At 35.1% G+C, this 14865-nt stretch overlaps 1 protein-coding gene across 1 annotated transcript; it reads right to left on the bottom strand.

Annotated features, from left to right (window-relative positions):
• Positions 1 to 882: 882 nt before the first annotated feature.
• LOC121241204 (structural maintenance of chromosomes protein 5) lies at positions 883 to 14440 on the bottom strand. The gene is given in 31 exon segments (XM_041138884.1): positions 883 to 1201; positions 1287 to 1390; positions 1969 to 2041; positions 2162 to 2249; positions 2332 to 2380; positions 2734 to 2788; positions 2872 to 2971; positions 3975 to 4052; positions 4143 to 4259; positions 5264 to 5367; positions 6668 to 6740; positions 6832 to 6909; positions 7065 to 7189; positions 7312 to 7375; positions 7516 to 7661; positions 7749 to 7914; positions 8075 to 8173; positions 8270 to 8395; positions 9187 to 9252; positions 9333 to 9477; positions 9558 to 9679; positions 10090 to 10245; positions 10364 to 10475; positions 11301 to 11446; positions 11521 to 11625; positions 11739 to 11885; positions 12467 to 12540; positions 13144 to 13215; positions 13218 to 13296; positions 13375 to 13552; positions 14231 to 14440. Coding segments are annotated over 31 exon segments (3144 nt in total). The 5' UTR covers positions 14266 to 14440; the 3' UTR covers positions 883 to 1139.
• Between the last annotated feature and the right edge of the window lie 425 nt (positions 14441 to 14865).

Below are 14865 nucleotides of genomic sequence, written 5' to 3'. Positions count from 1 at the left end.
CCACCGATACACAACAAAACGAACAGAACCCAATAAAGCACACCCTATGCCGCTTGAGATTTACGGTTAACATCTGTTGTTGACAAACCAACAATACCAATCAGCATTCACAAGGCTAATATACCCAACGATGGCAGCAGTTGCAGTAAATTAGCAACAAAATAACAGTAGCAAGAAAACCAACAGCAAAGATAGCACGAGTTTTTATCGTGCCTTGATTCTCAAGCCCAGGAACCATTCAAGATGTGGCTATCCTAACCTTATCAAAGTTATCACGATATTTCATTTTGCAATTCGCGAATTGGGGTTGGTGTAGAACATCCAAATATGGCTTCCTTGGGGTCCCTTTTCAATGATTAGGAAGAATTATATGCTGCATGGCTTTGCATCGTGTTCCGTTCTCTTTGCAAATGAGCTTTTAGAGGCCCGTTTGGAGGATATAGAAGTCATTTCATTTCCTCATCTTTAATTTTAACTAATAAGTTCACTACTATTCACAAACTATCTTAACTCATCTTGTTTCATCTCATCTCACTATTCAAACGGGCTCTTGTTTAATAGTATCTGATAATGCTTCTTTTGCATCAACAATTACAGCAAGTTTCCTTCGTGGAAAGTCCTACGTTCGTTCTCTCATTTTTCTTACTTTTTTTCTTTTTCATTTCCCATAAGAAATAGGAACACAATGATTTCACTTCTACAGTCATATATTGATACAATATTTTCAATACAGAATGAAAAATTATATGACAGTGCCCCCAGTGGGCGGGTTGTGGAAAAGTTCTCCATCACGCTCAGAGCATAATGGTAAAATATATAGGATCATCGTAAAGGCTAAAGGAACTAAATTAAACAAGTATACACAATATATCTGAGACGCTATACAACAAATTGACTAATCTATTGGATCTGTAGCAAAGAGTGGGAAGCAACTGAAACTCAATGGAGGTGCATAATGGCAACCATGAATGATCATCAGAGGCAAAAGGAACTAAATTATACATGCATACACAATAAAAATCTGAAACACTTCACAAAAACCATTTGATACGGGTCAAATGATGGCTCGCTTCAGATGGATTACAATAGTTGCTCTATATTCTTCCTTTTAACGACATTTTTAACCTTAGATTGTTATTTTAGCATCGACTTTCTCCTAGTAAACCTGTGACAGTTCCCCAGCAATCTCCACTGCTCCATGCTGAATTAACAGAAAACAATGTCTTGCCAGTAAGTGAACTATGAGTACAACAAATAAATAGAGATTAATCTGACAGTGACGATACCTTTCGAGGGCTGCTCAATCCAAGGCCCATTCATTATATTCAGAATACTACATGCTTCACTGTACTCCAAATCGGGAAGCAACTTCGGGGTAAGTAAGAAACACCTGATACCGGCGGAAACCAACATTTCAGCCACCTCTACATTTTGGAAAGAAAGTCTATGACAAACATAACTTTCTAACCAAATCCTAGCCCCCTTTTCTGGTACCCAATCTTATAATCCTTTGGTTGCAAATACAAGGAAAATTGTAATCTCACTGAAATACTAGCATAATTGTCTCTTTGCAGGACAATGACGAGTGCCCCACCATATTATAGTACATATGGATGCTGGCAGCGACTGTAAAGTGCATGTTGGACGTAACTGGGTTCATTGGCATAAAACTTGACATAAAGAAAATTAATATCATGGCCTAGGTGATTATATGCTTCTCTTCAACAAAACATAGTATTGCTACCACTACCACTACACATCTAAACCAAATTCTTCTACCATCTGCAGTTCAACTATCTTTTTAATAGGTAATCAAGAAGTTTCATTTACAATAAATCTGTAGTCCAACTATTATAAAGCCCCGAATATAACCACATTTGAACCTCATGAATCATGCTTGGAACAGATGTCCACAAGCTCGCCAAACCAAATGAAGACATTAATTATCAAGTTAAACTATGTTCTTACTGGGGAGTGTTTGGTTGGCTGGCAGCTCTCACTAATTGCTGGAACATCTTTCTTTCATTTATAGGGTCCATCCCTGAGAAATAATTGGAGGTCAAGTATTTTCATTCAAGCTGTATTTTTTTTTTTGATGAGTTATTTTCATACAAGCTGTATTAATAAAAGAATTTGAAAAACACATTGTCTTGTAACTGACCTTGATTTATCTCATCGACCACCCTAAATGGGCAGTCTGTAAGATCTTGAAGAGAAATAAGATAAAGAATGGTCGAAACTGACCGCTCCTAGATAATGGAAATTTCAGGACACAGTAAGATAAATGGTCATGCTAACAATCAAGAATACAAATTCAATAAAATGTGATACCCCTCCAGATTGATGGTGGGCACTGAGAACTTGAAGCTGTCCTGCTTGCCTGAAAGTCATAATGTGAAAACAAAGGAAAGTGCGAACCTGAGTGATTTTGAATATCTAAATTGTATATTCTGCAACTAAATGAGAAATATTCAGCAACAAACACGTGTCGGATCAATCAGATCAAGTTTATCTCTGCTCCCTTAAAAAGTAGTTTTGAAAAGATTTTTGAGTGTTTTTCTTGATTAAACTGATTCTAGCATTACAATCCAGTTCCCCTAGTTCAAAAGGCATGTTTATCTTTTTCATTGAAGTTCATCCATAAGATCCAAACTAGACAGTCAGAACTCACCCGTTCAAATAATTAAAAAGCCAAATTTATTGAAAACTTACAACAGACACAGCTGCAGTTACCTGAACTTGACTTTTATAAGTATTCCAAATTGATCAAAGTCCTTGCCATCCTCATCTGAGAAGGAAGAAACATCCCACAAAAAGTAGTGAGAGAGACTCCTCCTAAAGTATATTCCCTTTAAGCACCACAATAAATACCTAATGAAACTTCTCCTGCAACAGCCATCTCTTGAAAGTTTCGGCTGAAAGTCTCATTTATCTGAGCAACAAGCTTTCTCAATGTAGGAAGCCAATTTTCCTGTACAGTTCAAAATTAAGGACAATTCTTAGGAGAACTAGGACTACATAAACAGATATACTGACATCATTAGTTCATAACAAAAAATATGATGAACTGAGAAAATCCATGAGAAACATGGAAAAAGTAACGAGACTTTTTTTTCTTAAAAAAACAAACAGGGGCTTTAAAAGCGAAAAGTATACAATAGAATCACTGATATTATAAGATAGACATCAAGTTCCCCACTCACTGAAGGTTTTGATTGGACTTGCGGGGAGCAATATTACCCTGATTTTGGGAACATGCTAGTTTGGGAAAGCAATAACGAAGACAATATCAAAACTGTTAGGATACATGTCCATTATGAAGACAATATCATCAGCAAAAGACTATGAACATCATCAAATGGAACCACGGCCAAAGCTGTAGATTTCAATGGCCTCAATTTTCATATTTTCTTGTTTCTATTTCTTCTTCCTATATAGGTGTTACCTCTTGTATACCCCTTGTGTACTTCGGCTATGCCTATTCGTGTTAATATTAATATAATCGTTTACTTAAAAAGAAAAAGGGGAACCAAACACCTGGACCATTTTATGCTCGTGGGCCATTTGGATTTGCAAGTAGAACACCATTGAATTTGCATGCCATGAATGCATCTCTTCCTTGTTTTTGTTCCTCCTTTAAAATCTATTTTTTTTAATATATCTAGAAGCGCAATCTAACAATAATCAATTGAATGTTATCTAGATGATTTACGTCCTGTCAGGACATGATTCCATGCTCTTACACAATAGGAAAAGTTATCTTTGATCAACACATGGCAAGCCAAACACAACAGCTTTGCAAGGCCTCGCATACCCAAGCTCATATTCTTTAGCATCTGACAAGTACACTTTTATTGGCTTTTCCCTTTTTGTTGACTTTGATCACAAGATAATGCTCAATGAGAAGGAATAAATGAGAAACACCAACTCCATAGAACCCTGGGTATATATGAAAACAACTAAACTTTACTCACCTTCAGGTTATCTACCTCAGCTAAACATCTCATCAGTTCCTCCTTATCTGCTTCAAGTTTTGTTGCAAGAGCTTCTATCTGTAATGCGAACACAACTATGATGAAACATCAAACAAACAATAGTAAAAAGAAGCCAAAAAAAAAAAAAAAAAAAAAGCATAAGAATACCTGACACTTTCGGTGTTCATATTCTTCCAAAATATTATTGTTTAGAAAAAGAATAGAATTGGCTTGAGAAACATTATCTTGAATTGCAGCTTCCAATTCCTCAATGGTAGTAGGCATCTACATGTGAACATGAATATTCTTTAAATAAAGAGTACTGGAAACATGAACGGTTCAAAATTTTTACCTCTATACCACCTCCCTACTTCATATAATTTTTTTGTTTCTGTCAAATTATGAATGAACTATATCACCATGTTCTGGAAACATTTAACTTCTGGAATTTCCAAAAGTCCAGTACATCTCCACAGAATGCTAACACAAAAGCTAGTATCACGCATGGTGTTGGTAACAGCAGCAAGGCCAAAGCACTTTGCTTACCAAAACCCAATTTGCACTTGTTGGCCCTTTTTGAGTGAGCTTAAAGGGCCAAATGTGAACTTTTGTAGTTAAATATATGGTGTGTATGTGTGTGTGTATATATATATATATATATCAGTTTTTGCTATTACTGTTTTTCTTGATCATTAATTTAGATGAAGTAGATGAGGAAGATGGTGAGGGCTACAAATCTTATGATGACAATACTGATGCTCAAATGCTTAATGATGAGGATGATTATATAATTTAGGATTGCATTGTATTGCTTATGTTAGCATAGAAGTCAATACTTACAAATTTAATGCTTTTCTGGTCATTGCCTTTTGGTATATTTTGATTAAACCATGCCCTTTATTTTGGTTGTGGCCATCAAATACATGGTTGTGAATATTTCGTAAAGCACAAGAGAATTATATAAAATGCTACGCCTAACTTCTGTGAGATTAGTCGATCATGTCATAATACTCTAACAAATTCAGTTAATAGGCTAAATATTTTTTTTAATAGGTAAGAAAATTTATTGATCCTCATAATTAGGCATAGTCCAAATACACAGGTGGTATACAAGAGAGAAATACCTAATTACAGCCTACGAGCAAAGAAAGAAGCATACAAGTCATTAAAATTAACCCCCTCTAATACAATATAGGCTAAATATATGACTATCTTGCTTTTTTTAAACTTTTTTTTTTTTTTTGGTATTTTATGAATTTTTATTTGTGTGTTTCCACCATAATACCAACCTCAAGAAATTCCTTTTCGAGTTCTGGAGTGATAATGGCAATTGATTCTGCATGCCTCTTGGCAACTGACAGCTGCTGTCTACAACCCTCTACGTCCTTCTTACCTTCACAAGAAACAAAATGGTTTATGGTCAGCTTCACACGAACAAATATTTTTTTGACAAGTACAATAAAAATACATGAACAAATATTTCACATATATAAAGGCCTGTATCTCCTAAATCTCCTCATCCTCCAAGGAGGATAGAAGCTGTTGGAACTCCAATCGAGAGGAAAACATCTTTGCCATGATATACTTTGTGTCAACCATTTTCTGATGGTGTTGTTGGCAATTCTGAGAGGCTAAATGATACCAACTCACCAATACCTGACCAAGACATCAATTTCTCCTCCCTTAACTGAGACAGAGATCCAGTGCTTAAAATAGAAACCAATTTGATTTTACCATACATTTCAGGTCGGCAAATCAGTTTATATTTATATGAATTCCACATTAGTAAAAAAGTCAAATAGGGATGCTAAGTGTCGAGAGAAGAAAGGAAAAAAAAAAACTTTAGAATTCCCTCTGAAGTTGAAAAGTAACATAATCCATTACAAACTTCAAGGATATTTTCTCAAAATGGATTCTCTCGAGAAAAAAAATCACAGTTCACTAATGAGGAGTATCATTAAAATTGGTTTGCCTAGCAATATTATAGAACTTAATTGCATTGCATGAAGAAGAGATAGACCAAAGTAAGAAAAGGTTAAAGTGAGAAGAAAGCACACATTTCAACGAAGGTAGCAAAATGTGTTAAAACCTGTAACATAATGTTGCCATCACTTGCAGTACATCAGGATATGTTTAGTTAATCAAATTAGTTTAATAAGGTTTTGTAAAGTACAGAACTACAGAACCAAGGTCCTAATGTAGAATTTTAAAAGATGCATATGCAAGAATAGACAACTCAACATAGTGCATAATCCCATGAAATTAATAAATGGAGGTCAGTAAGCATGTTCATATAGACAATCCAGGTGGGACAGTGCGCTGACATCTGGATGTACGAATATCTAAATGAAGATGGTTCTGTAAACTCTTGGGTGAGACACCAGACTGACATCTGAATCCTGGCGTATATATAAAGATTAAACTATCAGAAACCATGATTTTCATTTAAGTTCTGTCCCATTGTTGAAGAGTTTAACTTGAAAGATTATTCAATCTCTTCAATGGATTTGCAAATTGAGTTCTTCAAGTGTATCCAGTAAAGAACTCGTGGAAATCTAGTCATTCACCAGGAATGAAGAAAAAAATTTACACATCCTTTATCATTGCACTCCACAGATCAGTAAGAAAAAATTGGAATCACATGTAGATAACTTCTTTTGGATAAGTAGAATCACATGAAGATAACTACTTACAACATTCATAGTGCAGTGATGCTTGCATGGAAAACTTTTCATGCTCCTTGAGACCAACTTCCAAATCTCTAATCTAAAAAAAGTTCAAAACCAATCATATCAAGAAGGTGATCAGAAACTGAATGGATACATTTGTGCTCGCTGAAATTAATCACTGAAAATACCTTTGCATCTAATTCAATGGATGACATGCGTGTTTCTGCCAAACTTCGTTTGTAAGAAACAGCCTCAACAAGTAGGTTCTGTCAAAAAGAAATGAAGATAACAAATGAAGCACTTGAGTCATTTAACACACTAAAGAATTGTTTATTACTTAATCGACATAAATATGCAAACAAAGTCACTAAATAAAACACCTAAAAAGAAGCAGAAAACTTGAACCTGAAAGCAACTTCACCTTAAGTTCAATTGCACAATGGAACCTCTGAATGTTACATTTTGCAGCTTGATCGATAAGCTTGGCCATAACAGTATCTAGGTCATCCCCCTTTTCCATGGATTCTAATTTTCTTCTCCTCTGAGCTAAGATCACCAGAATATATTTATCTTTTATAATAAATGCAATTTTTTTTTTTTTTTTGATAAGTAATAAATGAAAATATTGGATACAACAGTCCTCCTCTAATAGCCATATTTATTCTTACTGATATGGTTTTCCATTTCACGCCGTTTTCTCTTCTCTTGCTGTGAAATCTTGATAATCTCCTCCTATAATATGTCACATTCAAATTTGCATGTCTGATTAAAATATTAAGGTTAAATTTGGCAGAAAACAAAGAAGCAACGTCAAAGAATGGTCAGGTATCTGTCTTTAACATTGCAAAACAATTGTAAGTTTTTCAGCATACCCGCTGTTTATGAAGTTTAGCTGCTTCATCCTCTATGTATCTTAGCTCACTCTGAAGTGATTTAAGACTTCCTTCAAAAGCAGCTACAGATTCTTCCAGCTCCTTTTTCCTAGACCTCATAACTTCAATCTCCCCCAAATCCAAACCTATAAAGTAGAAGGTACGAGTTGGCAACTTGCACAATCATTAAGGTAGATTATGATGATTTCAAGAAAGGGTTAATAGAAACCTACTACACAAAAGAAGACTTGAACGATTCACTGGTTCTACACTAGCGGAAAAATGATCACCATATCTAGATTTAGACCACCGATAGTGATTTTCTGGTGTCCAACAATCTAAAATATGCAACTTTAGAAGCTCATCAGCTTTTTGATCAGTTTCCTTGGACCCTATATACTGAGCCAAGTACAAGTACATTAGATAGATAGATAAGCTTTAGATGTCAAACATAATCAGCAACCACATTTTCTAACTTCACAACTTCATGAGGCTTGGCCACACCGACTAATATTCAAATCAATCACCAGTACAAAAAAGGAAGTTATAGGAAGCATACTGAATGATCCAAACCACATTGACCAGTCAAAACCTCCTTCACAGCATTAGGAGCGTCAAAAATTTGGTCAAGCCGAGAATAGATGCCAAGCAAATGCATCTGCTTGATATTAAAATAAATTAAAAATCAAAACGACAATAAGATAACCCAAGACCATTCAAATATTGCACATAGAGGAGCCCCAATGACACATACCTCCTCAGAAAGTTGAAAGGGCAATTTTGGACGACCATCCCCCATATAATTTAAGACTGGAACATCAAATAACCGTAGATTTTTTACTAAAAAGTCCCGATCACCAGGATCCTGAGTTATGAAAGACTGGGAATGGAGCAAAAAATCAAATCATTAACAAATAACATTAGGAGTCTACTTATAAAAAAAACAACATTAGGAGTCAGTGTCAAAACAAACTTTCCCTCACCACCCAAAAAACAAAATCATTTTCTGCAATACCGTATCCCATGCAAAAGAAAGTTGAAAAAATACAAGATAATTCTTTTTTTTTTTTTTTATAAGTAAGAAGATTTATTAATCCAAATAAGTAGGCGTAGCCCTGAAAAAATACAAGATAATTAATGCCAACTCCATAAGACTATGATAACAAAGGAAGAAATAGTGCAGCCTCAGGGGAGAGAGAGAGAGAGAGAGAGAGAGAGAGAGAGAGAGAGAGAGAGAGAGAATAGGATCCAGCTCAATTTTTCACAACCTGGCTGCCTACATAGAAAGAAGTTATTCATATGGCAAGGCAAGGCAATGATTTATGGCTTTGCACACTTAAGGTCTTAATCACTGGCTAAATACAGAAGCCTCAAGTTAAGGTTACAGTGGATCCAAATCAATCCCAAAAGAGTGAAGTAATTGAGATGTACAGCAAGTTCATGTAATCACTTGGTTAATGAGATGGCCATGATGTTCCTATTAAGTATATATGTTCCTAATACATGAAGGCAACTGATTCATAAATGCATACAGTCCGTACAAGAAAAATTAGCATTTTCCAATTTATGTACTCATATAAGATATTTTTATGTTTTCTGCAGATCAAGACAAAAATTTACCAAAAAAATACAGATCAAGATAGAAGACTAGATAGAAAAATAATTGAATACCTTCCAAATGTAATATGGGACATGACCTTCTAAATAGTCTGCATGAACCCGATCTGAGACATTAACCTGCACAAAAATTCATGAAAATGCAAGTGGAAAGGAAGCTTCATTCATAAACATGACAATCTAAATGTTAAAATATTTACCTCAAGCAAAACTGGACCATACACCTCCTTATTGAACTCATCTCGATGTTCTTGCAGCCACTGATAAGCCTCAAATATCTTCTCAGCTCCAGATCTCTTTAGTGCCTGCAGGCACTTGTTATGTGTATTCTCCATATCTGTCAGCCTGGGAAAAAAAAACTTTGAAAAGATGGTGTAGGGGAAAAAAGTATATGAAAAAACATGTTATTGTCTTCAAAATTTCACCTGTCTAGGCAGTGCCTGAGGCTCAATTTTTTTTGAGATAAAAGTTTTTCCTTCTCTGACTTTTGATACCTCTTCTGATTAGCAGAATCTTCTTGCTCAAGAATTTGAGCACCTAATTTTTCCTGGTGATAAAAGTTAATCCAGTGAAAAAGAAGAAGAAGAGAATCATCCAAGTCAGAAGACTGGAACAAGAAACTAATTAATAATTTTCATAAAATTTATCGGGTTGAATTATCCTCAATAGAAATCACACAAACACTGACTAGTTGAAATCACACAAAAACTGAAACTAATCATTCTCTTCAATTTGCATTATAGGTCTATCAGTAATTGATGATTATTTATGTGCAAACCAATACTACAAAACTTAATAGACTATAGTTTCCCCCAATAAGATTGATGAAAACCAGAGAAGAGCAACAATAACCTCTTCAAAATGTTAACCATTATAGGCAAGAACTAAATTACTAATATAACTCACATTGAGCCCATCCAGAAGAAATTAATGCTTAAAGCTGCAAGGCTTACTTACTAGTTCATCCTTTGGAGGTTCAAAAAGCGGCAGATTTCCAAATTCTAGTTCAGCTGCAGCAAGATCCTCTTTAGCTTTTAAGAGTCTTTGTTGACGAGATTCTTCTTGCCTCCTCAAGTTTTCCATTTCCTTGTATTTCCCTCGAACTTGCACCCCCTATAAATAGTAAATGGATATTGAAGGCAAGAGAAAGTATTCAACTGTGTAACAAAATATTAGAGGAATTGGAAAACATAATAGAGCAAAAAAGAAAGGAGTAACAATATGTAAGTACCAAATGACTTTCACTTTCCACAAGTGCAACACGTTTTTTCAAATTTTCATCTATGCGGCTGTTAATTTTTTTACATTTAGCTTCCAACACTGCTTTCTCCTTCTTTTGTTTCCTGCAGACGATTGATTGATTATGAGTACACCAGCGCCCTAGAAGAAGAACAAATACATTGCAACTGCAATTTGTCTCAAACAAATATATATATATAACAATGCTTATTGCTTTTGCGAATTGGAAATGGAGGAAAGCCGCTCATTGGCTCCCTCATCGTCCTAAGCATAATTTTTTTTTTTTTTTTTTATAAGTAAGAAGATATGTTTATTGATAAAGAGATAGGCATAGCCCAAGTACACAGGAAGTATACATGTGATTGCCCCTGTTTAGGAACTATAAACGGTTACAAGGAAATCATGGAAGTCCTAAGCAGAATTATTCAAAGGGCTAAATACATTTTCACCCCTAAACTATCAGGGTTTTACACTTTGCACCTGAAACTACCAAGATTAAACCCAAGCGGCGAAGCATCCACCTCTAACATATCACATAGACCATAAAAATGACCATATGACAGATATTCCCGTTCAGTAGAATATGAAACAGTCGTAAAAAGATATATTTATCACAAACCCACATAACACAGAATAACCCATAAAAAATGTCTAGCACAAAATAACATATCTAAAGTTGAAACTTAACAAGCTTAAGCTGTGACATAGCCCTCACACATATTTTCATGGAACTATGTCAACACATCAATGATCACACAAAATAAAAGCTTGTCCTTAGATATATGACATGGTAAATATTTTATAAATGGACAACAATTTTTTTTATTGGTAAAAGTTTTGGATAGTGTTTTGAATCCAAGACCTCATATAAATGGACAATAATTGCTCGTGTTAAGCATTGTACAATTGGGTAAACCAAGTCATCATACTCAATTGGTTCTCTAAGGCCATTTAAAGTTTTTGCAGCTTCATCCAACTTTTTCCTGGCATCCTTTTCTAGCTCCTTAGACTCCATATATTTGGCCTTTTCCATGTCATACTTCAGCCAGGGTAATTTCTTTTTCATGGACTCAACCTGTATGACAGAAAAAAACGCATTTGAAATGCTATCAAGCATAATAAAAAAATGCAAATCCTTGAAAAACGAACCTTCACTAGGAGTTCTTCTCTTTGACGGACACGCTCAACATCTTTTTCTAGTTCAGCATTAAGTGCCTTCCACTGATTCAAAGTTTCTCCATTTCTCTCAACTGACTAAATCAGGGAAAAAATTTAGCAGTTGTTATGATATTGTTAGTGTACAAATTCTTACCATTTCAAATCACAAAATCTACATCCTGGAAGAAGGTGAATCATTAAAATCTCACTAGCTTAATATTCTTCAGCTCGCGGCTTTTTCCAACAAGGGCACGATGTTGGATTGGAAGTTGAGGATCAACAGCCTTTTCAGTCTCTTCTAGAAGTTGCACAGGAGTTAATCTGGCAAACTCACAGACCCTGTCTTGTGGTAGAAACTACGAACCATACCATCCCCCCACGGGAAAAAAGAAAAAAACAAGAAAATTAGAAATTTAAGCATATATCTAAACCAGATATACCTAAAGTGAAAAAAACAATTAGATACTACATATCAAAACTATAATAATTCACAGTTTATCTTTCTGCAACCTGGCAATGAAGAGACAACCTGCTTGATGAGATGAAGGAACCTCAGCAGGATCCCACATTGAATGACAGAAAATACCAGCATATAACAGGGGTAATAAGGGTACTCATTGCCAACCAACTGGTATTTGAGATTAAGGGCAGAGCATATGGTATGAGATAAACATTTCTGAAGCATTTCAAACCAGCAATAGACATGCATGCACGTGCTTTCAGACAATGAACTCAGACTCAATAACAAAGCCATTCTTCCATGAGCCATTCTTCCATGATAAGGAATGTAACATCCTTACTAATACTTATTTTATATAGAGAGAGTATATGTCTAAAAAGAAGCAACATTTCCTTAATATATGTCTATAGAGAGAGTATTTTACTTAATCAATGTTGTTATATAAAATATCCTGATCTAGTCTTCAAACTTACTCACTTGAGTCAAATTGTTGACTTGGATGTTGAACCTTTGAATGATTTCGGCAATATCTTTCTTAGGAACTACTTTTCCTGAAAGCAAAAGTGATGGATAAGAAATAGCTAGCTTGTTATAATTGCTAGATCGCTCATTTCAGATTGGGTAGATATTTCTTCTCTTCATATAAAACATGAATGTGTGTGAGAGAAGGAGGGGGGGGGGGGGGGGGGTCTTACCAAAAAGAGACATACAACTCATCCAAAGTCCTATATTTCTTGCAAATGAATAACTAAAATTTGTAATGGTACAAAGTGATACAGTGTCGATGCTATTTAAAATTATTATAAAAGTATCATCATTTTACAGGAATGCCCTTTATTTAAAACATGGTTGTATGAGAGTTGTGAAAAGGGTTATGTGTTTATCATTTTCAATATAGTATTGTGCAAGACAGGATTTCCTAGACCCAGCCACAGCTCCCTAGGACTGTCCCAAGCTCAGGCCAGTCCAGACTCAGCCAGCACTCTAAAGTGTCATCATATGGTGCTGGCCGAGCCCATCCCAACCCATGGATGCTCCTATTTGCAGCTAGAAACCACCCTGTTTCACTAGTTAAGATCATCACAAATGTGTTCTTTTTATTCCCTCTCATCTTCCAAGTTAATGTCAATCAAGAAACTGTAGCAATATCTTACCATTGAACAACCACTCTGACTTATTACGAGTATCAATTTTACGCATAATGGTGATCTTCTCGTCTTTAGTATCCCTCTTAGCAAAATTGTAACATAACCAGATTCCTCTCCACGCTTCACATATGCTCCAATACTTGTTGCCCTCCCAAGCAGCTGAGCCAAAAAACTCCCCATCATTATAAAAAAACACCAGGATGTGCAATTAAAAGAAGGCACCAACCTGTAGCTAACCTGAGGCTCACCACCAAGACCAATTGCAATGGCACATACGAGAGAGCTCTTCCCAGATCCATTTGGCCCAATTACAAGGTTCAGGCGTGATCCTGGCTTGCATTTCAGGTGATTAAAGGTCATGAAATTGTGGAGCTCAATCTCAATTATATTTCCACGCATATAATCATCTTCCCCTCTGAAAGAAAACGTGGAAGAGCATTAATTTTCCATCTTATTGCGAACAAAGCTGGCTAAGTTACAGGATAACTTCAAACCCCGGCATACACGATTGAATTCTAAATATTGAATTTTATTTTTTGATAGGTAAGATTATTTTAGAAGAATAGTCTTTTAAGAGGGAGACCAATCCTTTAGTAAAGAAAGAAGCTTCCTTGAAACCTGGAACTTAAAAAAATACGTTAAATGAGAAAAAAGCTAACTCTTTTCTTGGTTGCTGAAGAAACTGAAAACAAGAAAATAAAAGAAAAGAAATATACTTTTAAAAATTATAAACACCAAATTGCGGCTTTTTGTTCGTCAAAATGGCGAAAAACAGGAACTTTCGGTTTCAAATATTCAAATTCACCAATTCGATGACATTTTTTACAGCCCTCAAATTTTCTGGGCGACCCAAACAAAGCCTTTACTCAATAAACCAGCAAGAAAAAAACAGAAACTTTCGGATTCAAATCTTCAAATTCACCAATGCTATGCCATTTTCTACCTCCACCAGATTATCTCGGCGACCAAACAGAACCTTTACGCAATAAACCAGCAAGAAAAATAAAAACCTAATGCTTTACACCAAAGACAAGGTCACCAGTAAAGAACATAGAAAACACTTAAAGTAGTCGAGAGTGGGAAGTGTACGCACCTTGTGATCTTGGGGCGCTTAGCGCGAGGCTCCATTGTCGAAGGTCTTCCTTTTTCGTTGGAGTCTTGAGAATTAGGAGATTCAATCAATGTACCTGCGAAACCCTAGGTCGTTGATTTAGGACATGGCAGTGAGCGTTAGGGTTTCAGAGAGACAGAGTAGAAGGGAGAATTGGCGCGAAACGATAGCTATTTATATCATGGAGCGACTAACTGCAGTGTGGGCCTATAAAAGAAGAGAAACACTACCTTGCCCTTCCATTTGTACCGTTTTATCTGACCGCTTGAAAATTTTTATTTTTTTAGTTAATAATTTTAAGTGTATTGATATATTTTTTTTTATTTTTTAAAAATATTTAAATATATTAAAAACAAATTAACACTGAATGGTACACCCGACAATAAAAGTGAGGCGGCGAAATAGCTCCCACTCATAACATAAATTAGAAATTTCAGTGTTTTTTTTTAATAAGTGTTAATAAATATATATCTTTGCTACTTATCATATCTATACATTACACACCACATTTTTTTTTATTTTTTTATTTTATTTTTTAAAATTTTTAAAATTTTATTATTTTTAAACTTATTGAATTCTTCTACTCATCATCTATATATCAATATTTAATAAAAAAA

The sequence above is a fragment of the Juglans microcarpa x Juglans regia genome, chromosome 7S (genome assembly GCF_004785595.1).
Source record: "Juglans microcarpa x Juglans regia isolate MS1-56 chromosome 7S, Jm3101_v1.0, whole genome shotgun sequence".
NCBI lineage: Eukaryota > Viridiplantae > Streptophyta > Magnoliopsida > Fagales > Juglandaceae > Juglans > Juglans microcarpa x Juglans regia.
Note: the sequence above shows the minus strand (reverse complement) of the source record. Positions and strands in the feature narration are given on the sequence as shown.